This window comes from Lissotriton vulgaris, chromosome 10, assembly GCF_964263255.1.
Source record: "Lissotriton vulgaris chromosome 10, aLisVul1.2, whole genome shotgun sequence".
In the NCBI taxonomy this organism is placed as follows: Eukaryota; Metazoa; Chordata; class Amphibia; order Caudata; family Salamandridae; genus Lissotriton; species Lissotriton vulgaris.
Genome location: NC_141698.1, coordinates 10,870,885 through 10,896,066, shown reverse-complemented (window position 1 = coordinate 10,896,066; position 25,182 = coordinate 10,870,885). Strand labels below are relative to the sequence as shown.

Below are 25,182 nucleotides of genomic sequence, written 5' to 3'. Positions count from 1 at the left end.
TTCATCAGCTGCCGCCTGCCATATAGATTACACACTCTCAAGGCTTTCACTGTTTCATAAAATTAGTTCTTACCATCTAGGGGACATGAATTAGAACAACCACTTACCTCAAGAAGTGAGTTTTAAAGGGGTGTCCACCCATCCCCCCAAAACACATCATAAACAAATCAATCATCACAGAATTCACCTCCACCAATAAAAGGATTAGGTGCAGCATCGTCTCAGCAGAGAACCTCCTAGAGTGGGCTAAATCTATCCCCACCGAAGACCTCAATCTTTTAACGAACCCTCAAGCGACTTGGGAGAATTTCACCTCCACTCTCAGGGAGAAATTTGCAACCAACGTAGGAGCCAGAAACAGAATCCCAACCTCGATTTTTGAACTTGTTGCACTGTTCTTCCAGTTCCTCCTCATGAGATACTATTCTTTTAATTCAAAGCATCTGCGAATATGGAAGATTTTGCGGTAATGACGGAGGATGAAAACTGGAGAATAACAGCAAGTTATTCCTATCCGTTGATTTCGTGTACACCGACGTTTGTAATTTGTTATTCACTTTTGTGATTTGTACATCCAAACATGACAAGCTCTTATCACTGATTTAGAAATAAGTTCTATGATTTTGAGTTTCGACCGTTCTTCTGAGCTGTTCCAAATAAGGAAATTGTCATCAATAAATTTGGTGCAATAAACCAAATCAGTGCTTCATGCGTCATCTGTGAATATGCAGTCTAGTTCAAACTTAGACATAAAGGTATTTGCGTATGACGGGGCCCCGGAAAAACACTCTTTCTGCCACACGAGTAGATTTTCTACTTGAACGACATCTTTCGCAATGCGAGCAACAACTTTCTCAAAGTAAGCGGTAGTGATCTGCTGCGACCAGCCGTGGACTTAACGTTAACAAGCCATTCGAAAGAAAAACTCACCACACTGCGGTTAGCGGAGTTTTTCCCAAACTCTGCTCCAAGCGCGACAAACCTTTGTAAACTCCGCTGGTAGAGCGGAGTTTATCACCCACCCCTAATCAGAACTATGGCATCAGACCTGACTTGTCCCAGTGACTAAACACGCTTACTGCGTGTCGCTAGAATTTACTCAGGCCTGCTGGTTTGAGTGTAAGCGTTCCTCAAGTCAGCCATTAGGTACACAGCCATAAAACGACTAAGGCAGACGCAATTACACTTGGCTAAGAAAAATATAACGTGTCTGATTTTGAGTTTGGCAGAGTTTTCCATCGCAAATGCAACAGAGTACTGTGTCTGCCACACTGATGGTCTGCGCGCCTCATTTAGAGTAGGATGGACAGTAAGTATTCCTTTGAGAGAGTACACTTTGGCTCCATCAGCTGAATATTTCCTCCTACTGCCTGGCAAAGTATGGGCCATCAAAGCAAGGACTGGACACAGCCTACCCTACTTAGGGTGAGCGGATAAAGGATTTTTTTCTTTACGTCACTGCCCAGTAAGAGAGGAAAAAACCAATAAAGACACCTACACTGTGGGAGAAAATTGCAAGGAAGTTTCGGGCGTCAGTTTTTTTTTTCAAAAACATACTCCCACTTTGGGAGTTTGGTTTAAAAAATAAACTTAAGAAACGTTTGGGGGTCGACCATCACGGGTGACAGTGCCAGGTGTCAAACATTTCATACATTGACAGGAACCGCCATGGCAGAGGTTCCTGTCAATGCAGAGAGTTGTCTGCAGAGGGTGACACGTTTTGAGCTGCCCCTCAGGATGGTGGAGGGATTGTCTCCACCATCGCTTCAGCGTAACCTCCGTCCGCCAAACTCTCAAATCAGGCCCTCTCATTCCGAGGAGGCATAACAGGGATTCTCACAAAGCATCTCTTCGGTACCCACGGTTTCAATCAATCAATCTATCAGGGGTTGATAAAGCGCGCTACTTACCTGTGAGGGTCTCAAGGCGCTAAGAGGGGGAGCTGCAGCTATGGGTCAGCCGAAAAGCCAGGTCTTGAGGCTCTTCCTGAAGGTGTGCAGGGTGGGGGAGCGTCTGATGTTGACTGGGAGTTCGTTCCAGGTCTTGAGGCTCTTCCTGAAGGTGTGCAGGGTGGGGGAGCGTCTGATGTTGACCGGGAGTTCGTTCCATGCTTTGGCTGTGACGTGGGAAAAGGCTCTTCCCCCCGCACTAGTTCTGCGGATGCGCGGGTCGTTGTTAGGTTGAGGACAGCGGAGAGGAGGTTTATTTTGGGTGCGCGGTAAGAGATTCTTTTGTTGAGGTATTTGGGTCTGGTGTTGTAAAGGGATTTGTAGGCGTGGGTGAGTAGCTTGAAGATTACTCTTTTCTCGACGGGGAGCCAGTGGAGGTCTCGCAGGTGTTGGGTCATGTGTTCACGTCGTGGGGTGCTGAGGACGAGCCTGGCAGCGGCGTTCTGGATGGTATGGAGTCTCCGTAGCAGGGATTTGTTGATTACCGTGGTTTGTCACGAGGATCATCCACACCAAAACCCTGTGCGTATTACAATAATCCGTGGGATTCCATCTAACAAACTCCTACACTGTGGGCTTTAATACAGAGTGATGACAATCCAGCCTTCAACGGATTGATGCTAACATATTGTTTTCGCAATGAATACATCAAGCCCACTGCTTATATCGTATCATTTCACAATAAACAGATCAATAAATGCTTATAATCCTTCTTTCGTTAAGGACGAACATATCACCTCTTAAGGTTTCAAGGTGCTGGGGCCGTCGGGGAGATTAAGGGAGCTATTGCTCAGCGTTACATGGTGCGGAGCTGCACTGCCGGTGATCAAACCGTGAGCCCAGCACTCCGGAGTCAGCTGCTCTGACTGCTGTGCCACACCTCTCCCACCAGATCCGGTCATTGATCATGATTATTGGCCTCTATCCTCAACTCAGTGTCCATGTCTGGAATATGGGTTCTACCACAAGACAAAACGTGCAATACAATCGCCTTTTTAAGTGAAAGCACACAACTTCGGCCCAATCAAATCCTGTACTCAGGGGAAGCAACATGGGGGCGAAGCCGAAGCTCGTCCCTCAGGATGGCTCTGAAGGATTTTTTTTTTAGTTGATTACAGAAGATCTTGTGACAGTTGCACTCGCAAACCAGACCTAAAATGAGTGTTGAAGAGTCTGCAAGGCAACAACATTTGATGCTGTCAGACAACATCGAAACACAGGACCCACTTCACAAAGGGAAACGTAGACCAAAAGTCTCTGAGCCCGATTCACAGAACTAACTTAAGACAAAATCCTAAACTTACTACTTTTGGTATTCACAGAAGTTAGGATTTTGTCTTAAGTGTGTCTTAAGTGTGTCTTAAGTCTGTCTTAAGTTTGTCTTAAGACAAACTTAAGACAAAATCCTAACTTCTGTGAATACCAAACGTATTACGTTTAGGATTTTGTCTTAAGTTAGTTCTGTGAATTGGCCCCAAGTTTCCGACTTTCAGTATTCACAAATGTAAGTTACGAGTAGTATCTTTACGTCCGCGGTCGGGCGGAACTCCACCCCGAGTGCGGAGATTCCCCTGCACACCCGTCGGAGAGTACACTTTACTTTTGTGCATCAGGCCCAAAGTTTCCAAGCCCCTGGATAAAGATAAACAGAATGTTCTGAGGGCTGAATGATCCAGGCCAATCGTAGAGGAAAATTCTGTACTACCCCTAATTTGAACCCGGAGTTAATCTGTGTCCTTTATCGGCTAGGACGAATTCTTGTAAGGGTCTGAAGAGGTCTCTCAAGCGAGGTTAAGACAGTTTCTTGGACGTGCTGGTCCCTGAGCTCACCTTTTCAGAGTGACAGAGGAAGCCCTGATGAAGGTTCTCAGTGGATGTAGATTGGTTTGTAGGATGGGGTCAGTGGGCTGTTTGTTTTTGGGCGGTGTCAAAGCATCATTGATTTCAGAAGGTGGCCTTTGGCGAGGTTTGCGCTATACAAATACCACATACATACGTGCAAACAACCAAGGCTGTACTTAAGAAAACAAGTCCAAAATTAGAAGATTTAGTAAATAAGGAAACTGTGGTAGTTACAAAGGAACATCTATTTGGGGAAGGCCTAGTTAAAAGCTTCAGGAAGCACATTCAAGCACTCTATTTAGCAAGTTGTTTCCTCTTATTAATATCAAACTGGCACTTGCTTATGTGTTGTGTTATTGACTCCCCTTGCCTTCTCCTGTGTGCTCAGCCCACTCATAGGCCCCTTAAAGTCCAGGGGGGCTCTGTCTAGGTTCAGGAGGTCAGCCTCCAAGCCAGGTTCATAAGGGCACCATGTGTACTCATATGCAATATATTTAAATGCAGTTAATTTGCTAGTGAGTGGTTATCCTGGACACCTGAAACAGATCCAGCCCTCCTGGACCTACGCTGGACACCCCTGCCTTAACAGGCCAAGGGCTTACAGGAGCTACTGCTTCTCGAAGGCTTGGCCTGCAGCGCTCTGACATCTGAGTAAGTTGAGGGGCACTTTGGGTCTTGCAAGGCCCAGGCCACGGATTCTTTTCCCTTGCATGTCGGGTCTATGGTTGCCATGTCATAAATGAGGCAGGACAAATGGGATGGTGCTGGCAACCATGTTACTGACTGGCGATCAGGTCAAGTGATGTTCAGGCGGATGCAGCTGAGGTCCCACGGGTGGAAACACTGCAGCACCTCCACCGGCTAGTGTCAGAGTGGCCCAAGGACCTGACCAAAGCTCGAGAGTCCTTGAACCGGAACAGGGCGGAGTCTGCCTTTTCCCCAAAAAGGCGGGTTCCATCAAAAGGCATTTCCATCAAATTGCCTTGGACATCGCCAGAGTCAAGTCAAGTCAGAGAATTTATATAGCGCACTACATACCCAGAGGGTCTCAAGGCGCTTAGAAAGGGGAGGAGGATTACTTGTCAAATATCCACGTTTTAAGTTGCTTTCTGAATGCTAGGTGGTTCTGGGTAAGGCGAAGGTAAGCGGGGAGTGAGTTCCATGTTTTAGCAGCCAGGTATGAGAAGGATCTGCCTCCCATGGTGGTCTTGTTGATGCGAGGTACAGTGGCGAGGGCTTGGCTGGAAGAACGTAGTTGGCGGGAGGGGGTGTAGAAGGACAGTCGTGAGTTGAGGCATTCTGGTCCGATGTCGTAGAGTGATTTGTGTGCGTGGGTTAGCAGTCGGAAAGTGATCCTCTTATTGACGGGTAGCCAGTGGAGGTCTTTAAGGTGACCAGAGATGTGTTCGTTGCGTGGGATGTCTAATATGATCCTGGCTGAGGCGTTTTGGATTCGTTGGAGTTTCTTCTGGAGTTTAGCGGTAGTGCCTGCGTAGAGGGTGTTTCCGTAGTCCAGTCGGCTCGTGACCAGAGCATGGGTGACTGTTTTCCTTGTTTCGGTGGGGATCCAGCGAAATGTTTTTCTGAGCATGCGAAGAATGTTGAAGCAGGAAGAGGATACGGCGCTGACTTGTCTGTTCATTGAGAGTGAAGAATCCAGGATGACGCCTAGGTTCCGTGCGTGGTCTGTCGGGATGGGAGCTTTTCCGAGGGCTTCCGGCCACCAGGAGTCGTCCCATGCAGAGGGGGATGTGCCTAAGATGAGGACTTCTGTTTTGTCTGAGTTCAGTTTCAGACGGCTTTGTTTCATCCATTCGGCAACTTCTTTCATTCCTTCGTGTAGGTTAGTTTTGGCGGTGCTGGGGTCATTGGTGAGAGAAAGGATTAGTTGAGAGTCATCCGCGTAAGAGATGATGTTGAGGTTGTGTTGGCGGGCGATGGCCGCGAGGGGGCTCATGTATACGTTGAAGAGGGTGGGGCTGAGTGAGGATCCTTGTGGTACGCCACAGATGACTTCAGTGGCCTCGGACTTGAATGGTGGGAGGCGGACTCTCTGGGTTCTTCCGGTGAGGAACGAGGTGATCCATTCAAGTGCTTTTCCTTGGATTCCGATGTTATTGAGGCGTTGTAAAAGGGTGCTGTGGCAGACTGTGTCGAATGCTGCAGAGAGGTCGAGGAGGATGAGGGCGACTGTGTCTCCATTGTCCAGTAGAGTTCGAATGTCGTCTGTTGCTGCGATGAGGGCGGTCTCAGTGCTGTGTTTTGCTCGGAAGCCAGATTGTGAGGAGTCAAGGGATTTGTTGGCTTCGAGGAAGGCGGCGAGCTGGTTGTTGACAGCTTTCTCAATGACTTTGGCCGGGAATGGAAGGAGCGAGATGGGGCGGTAATTTTTTAGTTCGGTGGGGTCCGCTGTGGGTTTTTTCAGAAGGGCGGTGAGTTCAGCGTGTTTCCAGTCTTCCGGGAAGGTGGCGGAGTTGAAGGAGCAGTTGATGACGTCTCGGAGGTGCGGTGCTATGACGGAGTCTGCTTTGTTGAAGATGTGGTGAGGACATGGGTCTGTGGGGGATCCTGAGTGGATGGAATTCATCAGGCGGATTGTGTCCTCAGTGGAGATTGGGTTCCAGTCGTTAAGGGTGTTCACAGGGGGAGAATGTTCAGCAAGTGGTAGGGTGGGTTGGTTTCCGGGTTGGTTGTCGAAGCTGTTGTGGATGTCTGCAATCTTGTTGTGGAAGAATGAGGCTAGGGAGTCGCAGAGGGCTTGAGAGGGGGTGATGTCGTTGGAGTTGGCCGAGGGATTGGAAAATTCCTTGACTATGTTGAAAAGTTCCTTGCTGTTGTGGGCGTTGTTGTCAAGTCGATCCTTGAATGCTGTTTTCTTGGCCTTTCGGATTAGTTGGTGGTGAGTGCGGGTGGCGTTTTTGAAGGCGTCCTTGGTGCTAGTGGTTGGGTCTTTTTTCCAGGCTTTTTCAAGGGAGCGGCAGAGTTTCTTGGACTTCTTAAGATCATCGTTGAACCATGAGGCCTTTTTGCTGCCAGGTTTGCTTTGACGTTTTTTCAGTGGTGCTAAGGTGTCGGCGGTGTTGGATAACCATAGGGTGAGGTTGGCGGCGGCATCGTTTGCGTTAGAAGAGTGGGCTGGGGTGTTTAGAAGGAGCGATGCGGAGATCTGGTCCGTGGTGATTTTGTTCCAGTTTCTTAGCAGAGTTGGTTGGAGGTGGTTGGTGGGTTTTGGTTTGTTGTAGGTGAAGTGAACGCAGCTGTGGTCAGTCCAGAGGAGATCCGTAGTGTGGCTGAAGGAGACATGATTGCTGGAGGTGAAGATGGGGTCGAGTGTGTGACCTGCGATGTGGGTGGGGGAAGTGACTAGTTGTTTAAGTTCGAGGTTGGCGAGGTTGTCTAAGAGGGTGGCGGTGTTGCGGTCGTTGATCTTTTCAAGGTGAAAGTTGAGGTCTCCCAGAAGGATGTAGTCTTTGGAGGGGAGGGCGTGTGGGGTGATGAAGTCCGTGATGTCTTCGCTGAATTTTGCGCGGGGTCCTGGTGGTCTGTAGAGGAGGGTGCCTCTGAGTGTGGTCTTGGGGTCGATGTGGATCTGGAAGTGAAGGTGTTCGGAGTTAGCGAGGTTGGCGTCAGAGCTGGTTGAGATGCGGATTGATTTCTTATGGACGATAGCGATTCCTCCTCCTATGTGGTTGGTGCGGTCCTTGCGTGTGATCTTATAGTCTTCAGGGATGGCAATGGTGATGTCTGGGGCGGAGGAAGCGTTCATCCAAGTTTCTGTTAGGAAGGCGACATCTGGAGAGATGGTGTCTAGTAGATTCCATAGGTCAATGGCGTGTCTGTGGACCGATCGAGTGTTGAGAAGGATGCACTGTAGGTGGTTGGGGTCAGGAATCTGTGTTGTGGTCATAGCGGAGATGTTGTCGGTGCCGGTGAATTTGCAGGAGTAGCAGGAGAAAGGTCCATGGGTGTGTCCAGGAGCGGCTTGGACGCAGTTGGGGGCGCGACCGGGGTTAAGGGCTAGGAGGGTGGCGGCATCGTAGGTAATGCGGGGGGGCTGGGAGGGACGGGGGCCAGGGGGTCTGGCGCTGGGCGCGGTCCAGGCGCGGACGGGCGTAGACGGGCTTACCTTTGGCGCACCTTCGGCGCGAATGGGGCGCGGTCGCTGCGCGTGAACGCTGCACGCGGGAACTACTGTCATATATGGAAAGTGAAGGGGGAGGGGCGAGGGCGGTTCAGCTGGGAGGCGGGGCGGGCTAAGGAGGACGACAATAACAACAAAATGGAGGCGGAGGGGTCAGGACGGCAAGAGCGCTTGGGAGTAAACGCAAATTCTGCAACAGAGTCACGCTATGAAATTAAAATGCAAATGAGCAAAGCGGCGAGATGATTACAAAATCTACAACAAAGTCACGCTGGCAATATCACACTGCAAATGGGCAAATCGGCAATATAGCTATGCAAAATGGGCAAAGCGGCAATCCAAGCACGCAGCGGCAATTAGAGCGCACAGCAGGCTGTAGTTATTAGTCAGAGTCCAGATCAGAACATAAGCGCTGCACAACGATACCGCAACAGCAGGGGAGCGACCACTCAGCTCGGAACCGAAGCCAGTTGAGGTCAGAGAGTCGCACGTTTACTGGATTGGGATGGGAGCACTGCCATGGCAGTGATGCTTAACTTGAGCTGGTGGTTTCCGGTGCTCATTTTACTAGGTACACCTCAGGGGCATAGCTCTGACTCAGGGAGGAAGGGGTCTGACAAATTGGATCTGGACAGAGAGAGGCACAGTGGGATTGTTAAGCGCCAAGCGCCCAGGAAGTGATGTAAGAGTGGGTTGGGATGCCCGTGTGAATTTCATTCCTGTTGGTTAGAGAGTATTCCCTACCCACAAGCTTGAGACTGGCATAAGAGTGGCACCTCCGGGTACCCTCTTCAGAACACTACTGGACTCAGAAAGAACAGAAGGAGGACTGAAGCTACAGAAGCTGTGAACCTCAGAAAGAAAGGCTGCACCAAGGGGGGCTGGACCCACTGAACCAAAGACAGGACTGCAGAGAGAAGACTGCTCCTGCGGTTAAAGTTGTGGAGAGAGACCCCAACGGCTGGACCTACTCCCCACCTGTGCCAAGGACCAGAGAAAGGACTGCAAGGGTAGTTGACTAGCCTGCCGTTGAGCTCCAGAAACACAACAGCTAAAGAAACTCTGGGGCAGATCTACAAGAAAGTGCCGCAGCGCGGCACCGCAAGCCCTTTGGCTGCGCCACACTGCAGCACTTTCAGAGCACAGGAATGCGACATATCTACAATGATATGTTGAATTCCTGTGCTCTCCCCTTCGCTGACGCAGAAACAGCTGCCAAGCGCCGGTGCAGCCATGGGGAGATTGTTTTTATGCAGGAAGGGGCCCCTTCCTGCACAAAAGCAATCCCTGCAGGTATTTTCCTCTTTCAATGCGTGCTGTGGAATGCAGCAGCATTGAAAGAGGGGCCCATTATGATGGCGGGCGGATTGCCCCCGCCAGGCCAGCGGTGGTCACCGCCAGCCTGGCGAGGGCAATCCGCCCGACATCCGCTCCGGAATGACCGCCCGCCATATTAAGATGGCTGGTGGGTCCGCGGCGGAGGGAAAGACCGTCCTCCGCTTTTCCGCCCGGTTGCCTTGCGACCAAGGCAGAAAAGGTTTCATAAGGTGGCGGTGTCTTACAGACACCGCCAGCCATATTAGCAATGGCATTTTCCAATGCCTTTCCGTGGCGGCAATGCCGCTACGGAAAGGCATGCGGAGACACCCTGCGGGGGACCGTTGCGGGCCCCCAGGGACTCCGGGGCGGTGGGGGGTACCTATGGTACACACCAGCATTTCAAATTACAACGTGGCAGGCACCGCGCGGTGCCTGTCACGTTGTGCTTTGTAATGCACAACATGTATCTTTAGCATTGCGACGGGCGGTGCTGAATGCTAAAGATACAGGACGCGCCCACCACTGTGGCGGGTGCATCTTAATACCCCCAACGGGACCCCCACCCTTACGGCAGGCGGTCCCCACACACGACATGATGGCGGGCGTACAAGGTCCGCCCGTCATCCTAATGAGCCCCCTGGTCTCCTGTAGCTGATTCCAATTTGAAGTGTAGGTTCTTGGCTACTAATGTGGCCACCCCTTTCATCTTGTGTGCAGCATGAGAATGATGCTGTGTACCAGTGAAACTTGAGTTTGTGGTCATCTTAGCGCAGCAGTTGTCTTGGGGTTTTGGCCCTCGCCACCGCCAGAGACTCACTTTCAGTGCGAAGAAGCGGATCCTAGAGGCAGATTCAGTCAGGATCAGAGAAGACCCTGAGTCCTGTCAAGCCTCAGCTCTATCTTACAACCAGTACTATTACCTTTACCCTAAAAAAAGTGAGAAAATGGTCAATTCTGCTTTGGTATTAAATGGTGAAAACTGCTCATGAGGACCAGATTGTCGGATTTAAGACTTTTTTTTATATAAAAGGTAGGATGCTCTTGGCTTTCATAATATTTACCTGTAACGACCCAAAAGTTGATCTCGCTACTGCTTATTGTCAACTTCACTTTAGTTCTTTAATGTTTAATCTTCTCCTTTTCAATGCCCTCTCCCAAACCTATCTTGTCTCAATACCACAACAAAAATAAATAATGAATAAACCTATATACAGCTTTATTAATCCAGAACTCTCCTGTTCCTCTTCTAATATATGCTGCTCGTGACAGGCATCGTTACAATTAACAGAGCAGCTGGTCCTGAACTAGAAAATGTCCAGTTTAGTTGCAATAAATAATCTTTTGATGGGAAATATTTGCAATGAAGAACAAATTTTAATACCTGCATTAAAAACATGGTTTGTTCCTTATATGTTGTTTGTAAACAGATACTTCTCCATAATTTCAGTTCCTTTTAATACCTGGATCAATTGTTTCCCAAACCATGGGACGCTGTTGAACAGTGAATTGTCTAACCTTTAGAACAATGCCTGTTGGACAGGCCACATGAAAGGCCGCTCTCCCCCGGCCCGACCAGGCCTGAGCCCGGTCACGCAGGTACCACACACCACCCTTGCACGTCCTCCGTCCCCTCAGGGACCCCTGCCCTCGAGCATGTCCACCTCGTGGGTCCGATCCACTGCCAGCCTACGCGCCCATCCTGGGGCGCCATCTTGGACACTCCCCCACGTGGCCGCCTGGCCCCCGGCCGACCTCAACCCTGGGCCTGGCCAGGCCTCAGACATCCCGGCACCACCATCCACCCAGGAGGTGAGCGGGCTACTTGGCAAGTCAATGGGAGAAGGAGGTGTCGATGGCTCTCCACCACCAAGTGCCGCTCGCCCATCGCCTCCCCGGGCGTTGGCTCCACCCCCCTGCTGGGTGTCTGGACTCCCTCATCCCGGACCTCCCGACCTCCAAGTGCGAGGGTCCGGACATCAAAGCACACCAGCCCTATAACTGGGGCAGCTCCAGAGCAGGAAGCCAGTTGTATCTTGGAGTCGAGAGACGTAAAGAGGAACTCATCCTAGGCCGACTACTGGCGCTGCCGTAGCTCTGTCTTGTGCACCATCGTCCTGCCTGTTGGCGCTGCCACAGCCTTCGCAACCTTCATCTCCTTCATCGTCGTCGGGACCTGCTGGCGTGGCCGCGGACCGTTGTAACCGTCATCTTCACCGGGACCTGCAGGCTCCGCCGCGGACCGTCGTTTTTCCTTCGTCCATCTCGGGACCGGCTGGCTCCGCCGCGGCCCGATCATCTAGAACGCCGAGCTCGAGGATTGAGAGCTATTTTCCACTCATTGGTAACAAGACTGTCCCGCTACCCCTTTTCCTAAACCAGAGACCAGAACCGAGGGGACCCCTGAGTCCAGACCTCCTTGTATCATATCATCGTAACCTAAGAATTGCATATAAAGCCTCGTTAAACTTCAACCTTGTGTGGTGTCCGTCTGTGGGGGGGAAGTTACTTGTCTGTACAGTCGTTGGAGACGGCTCTCCCCGGAGACCTCTCCCCGTAGTCTCGGCCGACCCTCCCGGTCCGTCTAACATTGGTGGCCAGCGGCGCGATCCGAATCACCGCATAACGTACAGAGAGTAGCTCACCCCACGACGAAATCACAATGACAACTAAAGAAAGCGGATCAACCGAGAAGTTCCAAATGGAGAAATTGGAGGAGTACAGCCATCGTGAACTAAAACAATTCTGCATCGAACTGGGTATCGCTACCACCGGACTAAGCACCAAAGACGATTTTAAGCATGCCCTAGAATCTTGGGCAGAGACCGGGGCTGCCGGAACCCCCGATCAAAGCACCGCAGAAAAAACTACCACGGCCCCTGAAGGGCAAAGAACGGGTCTCTCGCAAGACGAGATCCAGGAAAGAGAAAGAACCCGACTACACGAGCTAGAAATGGCCCGGCTCAAAATGGACGTTGAACTTAAGTTGGCCGAACAAAAAATCAACTTAGAGCACCTGCGTCTCCGAGAAGAAAGAGAGGAGAAACAGAGACAAAGGGAGCTCGAGGAAAAGAAACTGGCGTACGAACACGAACGGAACCTAGCCGAGATCAACCTGCGCAAGCAGAATAAAGAAGTAGGGGTGCCCGAGCGACCCCACACCTCAGAGGCCACAGAGAAAAAGGTACACATCCCCAAGGATGTTGTCCGAGAATATTTCCGAGAGGACAACATCCAGCAATGGTTTAAGGCCTATGAAATCGCTATGACTGCACACCGGATCGATAGAAGCGATTGGGGAGCCGGTCTATGGGGGAGATTCCTCAATGAGGGCCGCGATACCCTGCTACAGCTCCCGGACCACCAGATGACCTCCTATGACCATATGAAAGCGGCACTCCTCACCCGCTATGGCCTCACACCCGAGATGTACCGTCAGAGGTTCCGAGACTGCACCCGCATCCCGGGTACAACTTGGGTGGACTATGTAACCTACTTTAGCCGAGCCTTCGAGGGCTGGATCAGAGGAAGCAACGTCACGACCTACGAACAACTGTTCAATCTGATGGTATGGGAGCATCTGTCGAACAATTGCTTCATTGAACTCCGCCAGCACCTCCTCGACAGCAAGTTAACGGATCCCCGGCAGCTCGCAGCCGAAGCTGACCGGTGGGAGATCACCAGAGTGGGCCGGAATGGGTCCTACGAACAGAACCGGAACAACAATGGTCACCACCGACCCAGAGGAGGAGGAGGGGGCCAAGGACGAGGAAGAGACAACGCTCCGGTCGCCCCCGCTACCAGCACCACCCCCCCGGCCAACCGGGGCAGCACCCCGGCGCGACCGGGGTACAGAGCCAATGTCACGTGTCACCGATGCCAACGGGTCGGCCACTATGCAAACGACCCAAATTGCCCGCAGTACCAGAGCCCAAGACCCCGCCAAGTGGCCGCTGCGGCCCTAGGGGAAGAACAGATCTCCGAGGAGCAGGAAGAATACGAACAAGAGCATCAAGAGTGGGAGCCAGCCGCCATGGCTCTAGCATGCTTAGGGGGGAAAGACATGGTCCCGCGGGTCCCCCTACCCGCTAACACCCAGAAGTACAGCCAATGGGTGAGCATCAATGGACGCCGGGCCGAAGCCCTTCGTGACACCGGGGCCAGTGTAACAGCCGTCCGCTGTCACCTGGTGACCCCAGAACAGTATTTACCGAACATTCTCTGCCCTGTACGATCAGCCGATAACTCGGAAAGTCTGTGTCGGATGGCCTGCGTCCCTTTCGAATGGGGAGGGGTCTCCGGCATGTTGAAAGTAACGGTCCGAGACGATGCCCCCGTAGACTGCCTCCTGGGGAATGACCTTGAAAGCTCTCCGTGGGCAGCCGTGGAGCGAAGAGAACACCTGGGGATGTTAGGCGTCCCGGACTGGGCGTGCGTCACCACCCGGTCCATGGCCGCCCGTGCCAACCACCGCCCAGAAGAACCCGAATGGCCGGCACCACCGCCCCCGGTCGCCCCAGCCGAAACCACCGACCGTGACGTTCCCCCCGAACCAGCTCAACCTTCCGACCTTGCTAACCTCGACCAGTGGCCTCAAGAGGGGGGGCCCACGCAAGAACAATTTCGCCAAGAACAGAAGACCTGTCCCTCCCTCGAGGGGCTCCGCCAGCAAGCGCTCGCCCAAAGCGCAGGAGATACCTCCGGTACTCATTGGGTCTACTGGGACAATGATCTGCTGTACAGCGAGCAAAGAATCGCCGAGCTGGGGGCCAACCGAGTATTAGTGGTGCCCCTCCGTTTTAGAGACTTTCTGCTCAACCTGGCCCACGATGTCCCCCTGGCAGGACACCTGGGACAAGATAAAACCTACAGTCGCCTAGTGACCCACTTCTTCTGGCCCAAAATGAGGAACGATGTGCACCAGCATTGCCGATCTTGCCCCACGTGCCAAGCCAGTGGAAAGAGCGGCCGCAAACTAAAGGCTCCCCTGCAACCTTTTCCTGTGGTCACTACCCCGTTTGAGAGGGTCGGAATAGACATTGTGGGGCCCCTGGACCCGCGCACCAAACAAGGCCATCGATTCATCTTGGTGCTAGTGGACCACGCCACCCGCTACCCTGAGGCTGTCCCTCTGCGGACTGTGACAGCCCCGGTAGTCGGCCGGGCTCTGATGGGGATCTTCTCCCGTGTGGGCTTCCCCCGAGAAGTCGTCAGCGACAGAGGCACGAACTTTATTTCTAAATACATGAAATCCCTCTGGCAACAGTGCGGGGTCACCTACCGATTCACGACCCCCTATCACCCTCAAGGGAACGGACTCGTTGAGCGGTTCAACCGCACGCTAAAGGGGATGATCGGGGGGTTGGAAGAGCCCCTCCGTCGCCAGTGGGATGTGCTGCTGCCGTGCCTCCTCTTCGCTTATCGAGAGGTCCCCCAGAAATCCCTGGGCTTCAGCCCATTTGAACTGCTATATGGACACCCAGTGCGGGGGCCGCTCAGCCTAGTCAAAGAAGGCTGGGAGATGCCTCCGTTAAAGAACCCTCCAGATGTCTTCCGGTATCTCTTAACCCTCCGCAACCAGACCCGGCGGTTCCGGGAACTGGCAAAAACCAACCTAGAGGCCAGTCAAGAGGACATGAAAAAGTGGTATGACCGGAATGCCTCATCCATTGAATTTGAACCTGGCCAACAGGTATGGGTGATGTCCCCCACCGAACCATGCGCCCTACAAGACAAATGGACGGGGCCCTTCAAAGTAATCGAGCGCAAGGGCCCTGCCACCTATCTCATCGACATGGAATCCTCCCGGAACCCACTCCGGGTCCTCCACGCTAACAGACTAAAGCCCCACTTTGTGCGCACAGAACTCAGCCTCCTGATGGCCACAGACACTGGGGCTGAAGAAGACTCCGAGCCCCTCCCTGACCTCCTACGGACTCGGGAGCAAGACGGCTCCGTGGATGGGGTCCGACTCTCGGAGGCCCTCACCAGAGAGCAACGCCAGGACTGTCAAGCCCTCCTATCACAGTTCGCCAGCCTGTTCTCCCTCACCCCAGGTGTCACTTCCTGGTGTGTGCATGATGTGGACACGGGGGACAGCCCCCCTACCCGCCACCGGGCCTACCGCGTGCCAGATCGGGTACGGGCCTGCATCCAGGACGAAGTAGCCAAGATGCTCACACTCGGGGTCATCGAAGCCTCAGACAGCCCCTGGGCCAGCCCTGTAGTACTGGTCCCCAAAGCAGCTGCCCCCGGCACCACACCAGAACTCCGGTTCTGCGTCGACTACCGGGGCTTGAATGCGGTCACCCGAACAGACGCACATCCCATCCCCCGGGCAGATGAACTGATCGACCGCATGGGAGCTGCCCGCTACCTCAGTATCTTCGACCTGACGGCGGGCTACTGGCAGATCGGCCTCACACCCAGGGCGCAAGAACGTTCTGCCTTTTCCACACCCGATGGCCATTACCATTTCACCGTCATGCCCTTCGGCATGAAGAACGCCCCAGCGACATTCCAACGGCTCGTCAATCAGGTCCTGGCGGGGCTCGAAGGATTCAGCGCCGCCTACCTAGACGACATCGCTGTGTACAGCCACCATTGGTCCGAGCACCTCCACCACCTCCGAGCAGTGCTGCAAGCCCTACAGCGGGCTGGCCTCACGATCAAGGCCAGCAAATGTCAAATTGGGCAAGGGTCTGTAACCTACCTCGGGCACCAGGTGGGAAGCGGCCTGGTGGCCCCTCTGCAGCTAAAAATTGCCGCCATCCAGTCCTGGCAGTCCCCCATCACCCAGACCGAGGTACGAGCCTTCCTGGGCCTCACAGGCTACTACCGAAGGTTCGTGAAAGACTATGGGACTATAGTGGGGCCCCTCACAGAACTCACGTCGAAAAACCAGCCCAAGAAAGTCAACTGGACCCCAGAGTGTCAAGCTGCCTTTGAACAATTGAAAGCCGCCATGTGTTCCGCCCCTGTGCTCCAGGCCCCCGACTACAGCCGGGAGTTCGTCGTTCAGACGGATGCCTCCGACCATGGCATTGGGGCAGTCCTGTCTCAAGTGAACACCGACGGCCTTGATCAACCGGTGGCCTTCATTAGCCGGCGACTCCTACCACGGGAACAGCGCTGGAGCACCATAGAGAGGGAGGCCTTCGCTGTGGTATGGGCCCTCAAGAAGCTCCGGCCCTACCTTTTTGGCATACACTTTCGGGTACAGACCGACCACCGACCCCTGCAATGGCTGATGCAGATGCGGGGGGAAAACCCGAAGTTACTACGCTGGTCCATCTCCCTACAAGGTATGGACTTCACAGTCGAACACCGGCCTGGGCCAGATCACGCCAACGCGGATGGCCTGTCCCGGTTCTTCCGCCTCGACGAGGAGAGTCCCCAAGAGGATGGGTAACTCTCCCCGCCTTCAGCTGGGGGGGACGCACATGTTGGACAGGCCACATGAAAGGCCGCTCTCCCCCGGCCCGACCAGGCCTGAGCCCGGTCACGCAGGTACTACACACCACCCTTGCACGTCCTCCGTCCCCTCAGGGACCCCTGCCCTCGAGCATGTCCACCTCGTGGGTCCGATCCACTGCCAGCCTACGCGCCCATCCTGGGGCGCCATCTTGGACACTCCCCCACGTGGCCGCCTGGCCCCCGGCCGACCTCAACCCTGGGCCTGGCCAGGCCTCAGACATCCCGGCACCACCATCCACCCAGGAGGTGAGCGGGCTACTTGGCAAGTCAATGGGAGAAGGAGGTGTCGATGGCTCTCCACCACCAAGTGCCGCTCGCCCATCGCCTCCCCGGGCGTTGGCTCCACCCCCCTGCTGGGTGTCTGGACTCCCTCATCCCGGACCTCCCGACCTCCAAGTGCGAGGGTCCGGACATCAAAGCACACCAGCCCTATAACTGGGGCAGCTCCAGAGCAGGAAGCCAGTTGTATCTTGGAGTCGAGAGACGTAAAGAGGAACTCATCCTAGGCCGACTACTGGCGCTGCCGTAGCTCTGTCTTGTGCACCATCGTCCTGCCTGTTGGCGCTGCCACAGCCTTCGCAACCTTCATCTCCTTCATCGTCGTCGGGACCTGCTGGCGTGGCCGCGGACCGTTGTAACCGTCATCTTCACCGGGACCTGCAGGCTCCGCCGCGGACCGTCGTTTTTCCTTCGTCCATCTCGGGACCGGCTGGCTCCGCCGCGGCCCGATCATCTAGAACGCCGAGCTCGAGGATTGAGAGCTATTTTCCACTCATTGGTAACAAGACTGTCCCGCTACCCCTTTTCCTAAACCAGAGACCAGAACCGAGGGGACCCCTGAGTCCAGACCTCCTTGTATCATATCATCGTAACCTAAGAATTGCATATAAAGCCTCGTTAAACTTCAACCTTGTGTGGTGTCCGTCTGTGGGGGGGAAGTTACTTGTCTGTACAGTCGTTGGAGACGGCTCTCCCCGGAGACCTCTCCCCGTAGTCTCGGCCGACCCTCCCGGTCCGTCTAACAATGCCTTATACTCTGTTATGCAATGGCTTATGCCCTGAATTGGAAAGGGCGCCTACAAAAGAGAACATTTGAAATAGGACTGACCTGTTTTACGTGAGTATGCTTGTTTAATATAAAGATGCATACTAATTTGTAACAAACTGAATGTGTGAATTTATGGCTTAATTGAAAGCCACTGGCTTTAAAAATGGTTGTAGACATTGCATTATTGAGCTTTCTAATTGGCTGACAGCAACTGACATTTCAGATCTATTCTAATTGCTGTGCAACTTTAACATGGTGTGGAAGACAATACTAATGTAGTGGTGGGAATAGCAGAGTTATCACATATTGTAATTGAATGTTGGCATGGGATGTATAATTCCAGGAGTCAGAGATATCTTTCATTATGTCCTGATGAAGGTTCTCGTCATGCATTGTAAGAACCAAAACGTCATTGACTCATTTCATTGCACTAATTTATGAAATATGAATCTTGCTATCTGCAACTGAAGATAAAAATTGCTTTTTGCTTTATAAAAAATGGTTGTGTCCTTCCATGTACATCTTTTTTGCATTTTGTTTTGGACACATTAAAGATTGTGGCTTTTCCACAATTCATATATGAACTGATGTGTAATCAATTGATGTTTGTAGAAATAGAAAATGAAAATGGGCTTTAAGTAATCTAACTCGTTAGATAAATGAAAACATATTTTTGTATAGACTACAGAGGTCTAAGAAAGGTTACTACTTTTAATTATGGTTACATTCATAATCATGAGTAACCAATATATATCCATTTAATTGTTTTTATTTCTATCTAAGCTTCTTTGATGTCAACATGTTGTCACTTTTGTAATTTCATCAGGGTAAGGCAAGTTGCATTAATTGCCTTTCGATAGACCTTTACAAAATCGAAATAACAAGGAAAATACCAAAGCCAACACCACATTTTACCAACAAGAAGGAGAATAAAAGGGATAAAACAGTGAGAGAAAAAGAAGAAAAATATATATGAGAAACATATCCAAGGCTTTATTAATAATAATACTGTCAAGCTGTTCGTTCTATTTGTGATTCTGTAAATTATCACTTTAGTTATATAGTTCAATTATCTCACAGATTCAAACTACAGTAAAGAAGATTAAATTGTTTAATATTTCATATACCCTTATGTAAGTACATTCCTAATTAAAGTGTTCATACAATTCATGCATAATAGGTTATTATTTCAAAAAGTGTGCAGAATTAAATCATAGTCATCAATTGATTATGAGGATTATATGATCTCTGTAAAGGGTTCGTAATGCCAGCATTAATTTTCTGTAGCCTAATTTGGTGTTTCCCATTATTGGGTCGATTCAGATTCGGGAAATCCGCTCCGAATAGCCGTTCGGAGCGTTTTTCCTGTACGAATCGTACCCTGCAACGTACCCCGTACGTACGACGAAGTACGATTAGTACCAGGAGCTGGACTCCGTACGAATCGTACAGAGACCGTACAAATCAAATCCCCCTACGAATCTCCCTCGGAACCCGCTGTACGCGACATCTGTATGGTTCGCGGCTGCTTTTTCCGGCCTGGCAAGTACGATTCGTGTCGGGTACGCACCGTACGACCCTTTTTCTACGGGAGCTGAAAACAGTCGTAAAAGCAGAGTTCACCCCGAAACAGGTACGGAACGGCCCCCCCGGGTACGGTGCGTACACCCCATGCTCGCAGGGGTATGCACCGTACCCCTGCCATCACAGGGTGTACTCTCCGTACCCCGCAATCTTGGGGTGTACGCACCGTACCCCGTGTTCGCTGGGTGTACGGTCCGTACACCCTGCGATCGCAGGGTACGCACGGTACCCCTGCTATCATGGGGTGTACGCACTGTACGGTGTGTAAGTGATTGAGTGCTTTTCCGTATGAATCGCCCTTACCGGACGTGGACCGTACGAATCGTGTTCTCATACCCCGGTCCGGATCATACTCGTCGGGTCGTACGGCATGTGTACGAGTCATACGGTTCACTGTTTCAGCCTTGCAATACGTACGGATCGCGACGATTCGGACAGATTGATGGAATACGGATAGTACTACGCGACTCAGACGGACGGGTACGAATCGTACGGCGATGGCTCCGGATGAAAATCGTACGGACGTTTTTTTTCCAGGATCGGAATCGGCCCCTTTGTGTCTGTAATCGAATGTCGCAACACTACTTACATGTGACTGATACTTAACTCAATTCTCATTTAAACTTGAGGTGACGGTTGTTTATGCGGGTCAATATCATGTCTCTTAAGTGAATACTGCCTTACGACTTACTTATGAGAATTCTCTCGACTTTTAATCGTCTTTTAAATGGTTTTGTGGTTCATATTTCATGCCTCACATTCAAATGCCACAACCTCCCATACACACTCCTTTAAGATTGATGTAAAAGTTGTTTATGCTGGTCAGTGTTGTGTTTCTCCTGTGAACAATGCATGCCAGGTACACACTTCGATTACCTCTACTGTGGTTGATGAGGTGGTTTACACTGGTCAGAGTGTCTTGATATTACACGCTACTGGAAGGTTATGATTGTGGTTGAATAATTCATAAGTTATTATTGAAAAAGGATTACAGAAGGGGACTCTAATACAACTGCAATTTGATCTGTATGAAGTTTATAATGAAACAATGGATACTGTGAACCTATTACAGAATTAATATTTTTGCAATCAATTGATGTTTTGACTTCATTTTACATGCTTACTGAAGTAATGAACTGTGATGCATGAAATGTAGGAGCACTTCAAAGATTTATAACGTCTAAAACATTTTCATTTTGTGAAGCTGCTGAATTAAATTTAGCAATAAAGCGAATATAGTCATTTATACGCTCATATATAAAATGAACATCTTTAAAGTATTGTTATTGTTGAAGTCTTGGATCACTTTCTGACAGATATTTTTCTTTTATGTTTTTCACCTGTTTTTTATTATATTTTCTCTCTTTATTTGTAAAAATGTGGTATTGACTTTCATATTTTTCTGTTATTTCTATTTTGTAAAGTAAAAAATGTATGTAAAAGCAATCAGTGCAACATGCGTGGGACTTATGAAGCGGCAAAAATGAGATAACATTTTGCGAAACAATGTGGTGGCAAAAAGACAGTTTAGGTGTAAATACATTTTCAAATGAATACATATTTGTAACACATGAAGCTCATTATGAATCAAAGAATAATGTAAAATAATAAAGTTCTTTGTGACTCAGTTTTCCATATTAAACTTTCGATGCAACGGCAGAGGCGCGGGCGTTGCAATTTTAGAGGTTCCATCTATTTGCTGGTCTAACCAGAGGTCTTCCCCCCACAAGTTTGAATATTTTTGAATAATTTCATTAGAATAAAATGAGTTGTGCGTTTAGCTTTAAATAGTAGTATGGGAATTCTGTTTGTCATATGTATATTCTAAAATATAGTAGATTAAATTAACTGAAAAAGTAAATAAAAAAATGTAATATTAAAATATGACCTATGGCAATCATTTTTATACTCTACATGTTAATACCTAGACCGAAAGAGGAATACCTAGATTGGCGCGGGGTGTATCAGGCGGCCCCTAGTACCTGTTGCTGCAAGTGAGGGCTGGCAGCAGGGATTTGGCAGTGGGGGGTGTGGGAGTACCAGTCTCTGAGTATAGGTCTGGTATAAGGGGTCTAAGGATAGGGTAAACATCTCGGAGCGCCAGGGACATCTTAAGGTTTTTTGGTGCCCCCGGCCAAATGTATATTGGGGGCTCCTGTTTAGAACAGCTTTGAAATATATGATTCAATTTCAAGTCTTTCATCCTCTTTGGCCAAGTCACTGGCCGTGCGCAGGAGCACTGGGCCAGATTCTAAATGTGTTTATATCTAATATTTGGAGATAGCGGCGGCGGTCCATGCAGGTAATCGCAGTGTGGAGGGGGTGGGGCGGGAGGGAGGGGAAGTCAACAGATGACGGAATAGGGAAAATTCAATAAATAAATAAAACCTATTATGTCGTCTGGTGACATCCCCCCTCTCCCTGCTCCACTGCGCTTACCTGCACGGACCACTGCAGAGGGATAGGGTGTGTATTTTTAATATTGTAACACAGCCGCAGCTCAGTAATGTTACTGCACATAATTTCTGTGACCCCACTCCCACACCCCTCCCATATCTCATATGTGAGATCCTTTTGTCATCTAAAAGAAACTTTTTTATGGATGTTGCATGAAACAGACACATTTCTCTGCAAAATGTCTGTAATAGACTCTCACACATCACACACATTAAAAACACTTTAAAAGAAGACTATTTTTGTTTAAGAATTATTCAAAGTCATCAGGGCAAGACTCTCTACAGAACAGAGCTGGCTCTATCAGGGGGCCCTCTAAAAGGTTGGGGCCCTGGGCCAGGGCCCACTTTGCCCATGCCTTAAAACGTCTCTGGGGAGCGGGGCTCTGGGACATGGTCTGTTAGGCGGGTCTGGTATGAAAGTCTGGGTGGTAGGGTCTGGGTATGGTGGCCTGTGTGAACAAGTCAGGCAGCTGGCATCTGAGAGCTGAGTCCGACCGCAGGGGTGTGAGAGAGGAGGTCTGAGGGCCTCAGAGCCAGGAGTGAGAGAGGGGGGAGGATGCAGGGCTGAGAGAGCAGAGGTTAGGGGGAAAGGGGGTTTTCAGGTGCTGGTTTGGAAGCACAGGTCTTGGGGAATGGTCTTGAGTGAAGGTTTGGTGGCAGGGTTTGACAGTAGCATTCTGGGTACAAGAATCTTACAGTGGGTACCCGAAGCTGAGTCAGGGCGGGGAGGCTGGGGAGCAGAGGAATTAGGGTGAAGTTTGGGGTACTGGCATTGGCGGTGCGAATCGGAGTCCAGAAGGTGGTGAGATGAGCATAGAGTTGGGGTGTGAGTGGGACGTGTGGTTCAGGTCTGGAGTGACTTTGTGGCTCTTACATCATGGACTTGGGGTGACGGTAAGAGTTGGGAAGACGGATCCCCTCTACGCAGTTGAGGCCCACCTGTGGAGATCTCCCCTGGTGAGTTAAGTCCCCACTACACAGGTAAAACACTCACAGGGTGAAGTTGGAGACGAAGGCTGTGTTGGGTAAGTCAAGGTCGAAGATGGCCTCCTTGGCCTCGGGGTGAGGGTTGACCATGATGCTTCGCACCTTGGTGACTGCGTAGCGCGACACAATGGCGGTTTCCACACGGAAGCTCTGGATGGTGAGCTGGGGAGGAGAAGACAAGAGAAGACACTGTCAGCAGAACATTCCCAGTTGCAATGTGATTGGTCCAGGCCAAGCGAATATGGTAAGGTAAGTAAGGTTAGGTTTATTGAATCTAATTTAAAAAAGAGGGGCAAACACAGTAGCCAGCAATACTCTCCAAGCATCTTGTGCCTGGCATAGACATATAAACCCTCTCACGAAGAAGAAAATACAAAGAACAGATGAGCTCCACCACCAGTGACCTCAAGGGAGGTGCAACACGGGGTTGTTCCTCCTCATTACTTACGTCCTCAGTAACGAAGGGTGTAGGGTCATAGTAGGCGATCCCATCCGCGACACAGGAATACTCTACTCAACCGAAGGCACCATTACTCATAGAGAAAGATACTCCTCACACCACAACACAACACAACCCCTCCTCGCTTGAAGGAGACCGTCCTCAGGATCTCTGCATGCGCACCTCTGCGAGGTTGAGCTTTGTAGCTCCTAGAGGTCCTTCCGGGAGGCACACCTCAAAGAAAGCTCCTCTCAGAGGGCAGTGGAGACCCTCAAACCCACACCACAGACTCTGATAATACTCAAAAACAGATGACTCGGAGCAGTGTTAGGGGTGAGAGCCCCCCCTTGAGTCTGAGACCATCACATGGCGTCAGCCTTCCAAGGTCATTCTCTGCTCACTCCAGAGAGAGGTGGGAGGGCTGCACCCTGCCACTCCTCTGAGAGTCAGGAGTCTTTCAAGCCCTCCTCTGTCTCCAAGCATTGTCAGCCTGGGATGCTGCTTACAGGTAGGATCATAAAACCACAGTGAGAGTGAATCCCCCCATCCCCATCACTCGCTGCCAGACCACCGGTCCCTTGTTCACTGACCTCTTTTCTCTGTCCCTGGGGCGGTCGGTGGTTACCTGACACACTCAAACAGGATAGCCAAGTGACAGCCTTCGTACACGAGCCACCAAGGGTACTGACGGTGTGGAGTAGCCAAGGCTCGTTCGATGTGGATGGCACAAGTGATCACCCTCAGGAAACTCAAGCCCAGATTTATGAGATGTGTCACACAGCGCAGGAAGATACCTCGCTGCGCTGCGTGATAGGGAAAGAGCAGGAGTGCGCTGTAATTTAAAGAATCCTGCCTTATCTCCGGTGCTTGCGCAGTTTTGTCTGCCTAGTGCCAGCACAGGCCCCCTTGAGACTTTGGGCTAGGGTGCCTGTGTTCTCTGAAGGATTGTTATCGCCCGGGAAGGGGCACATTCCTGCACAAAAGAAATCCCCCAAGGCATGTTCTTCTTCTCCAGCACACATAGAAAGAAGAGGAAGTAACGAGGGGAAATATCTCTATTTCTCCTCGTTACGCCTCTCCTGGGAGGGTGTCTCTTTTTGGTGCATTTCTAGGTTTACCAGTTCTGTTAAAACTGGGACTGCGTCAAAAACCATGGGAGTTGGAAGGGAACACCCATGCAACACCCATGGAACACGCATGGAACACGCATGGAACACCCATGGAACACCCATGGAACACCCACGGAACGCCCATGGAACACCCATGGAACACCCATGGAACACCCATGGAACACCCATAGAACACCCACGCAACACCCACGCAACACCCACGGAACACCCATGCAACACCCACGCAACAACCATGGAACACCCATGGAACACCCATGGAACACCATTGCAACACCCATGGAACCCCCATGGAACCCCCATGGAACACCCACGCAACACCCATGGAACACCCACGGAACACCCACGCAACACCCATGGAACACCCACGGAACACCCACGCAACCCCCATGGAACACCCACGGAACACCCACGCAACCCCCATGGAACCCCCATGAAACACCCATGGAACACCCACGGAACACCCACGGAACACCCATAGAAAACCCATGGAACACCCATGCAACACCCACGGAACACCCATGCAACACCCACGGAACACCCATGCAACACCCATGCAACACCCACGCAACACCCATGGAACACCCATGGAACACCCATGGAACACCCATGGAACACCCATGGAACACCCTTGCAACCCCCATGGGACACCCATGGAACACCCACGCAACACCCATGGAACACCCACGGAACACCCACGCAACCCCCATGGAACACCCACGCAACACCCATGCAACACCCACGGAACACCCATGGAACACCCACGCAACACCCATGGAACACCCATGGAACACCCATGGAACACCCATGGAACAC

The 25,182-nt window shown here is 51.2% G+C and overlaps 1 protein-coding gene across 1 annotated transcript in view; it reads right to left on the bottom strand.

Annotated features, from left to right (window-relative positions):
* ITIH6 (inter-alpha-trypsin inhibitor heavy chain family member 6) overlaps positions 1 to 25,182 on the bottom strand; it is a 191,660-nt gene that overhangs the window by 68,921 nt on the left and 97,557 nt on the right. Inside the window, exon 2 of the mRNA XM_086940184.1 lies at positions 22,808 to 22,962. Coding sequence (XP_086796310.1) covers positions 22,808 to 22,962 — 155 coding nt within the window. The remainder of the gene's footprint in view (positions 1 to 22,807; positions 22,963 to 25,182) is intronic.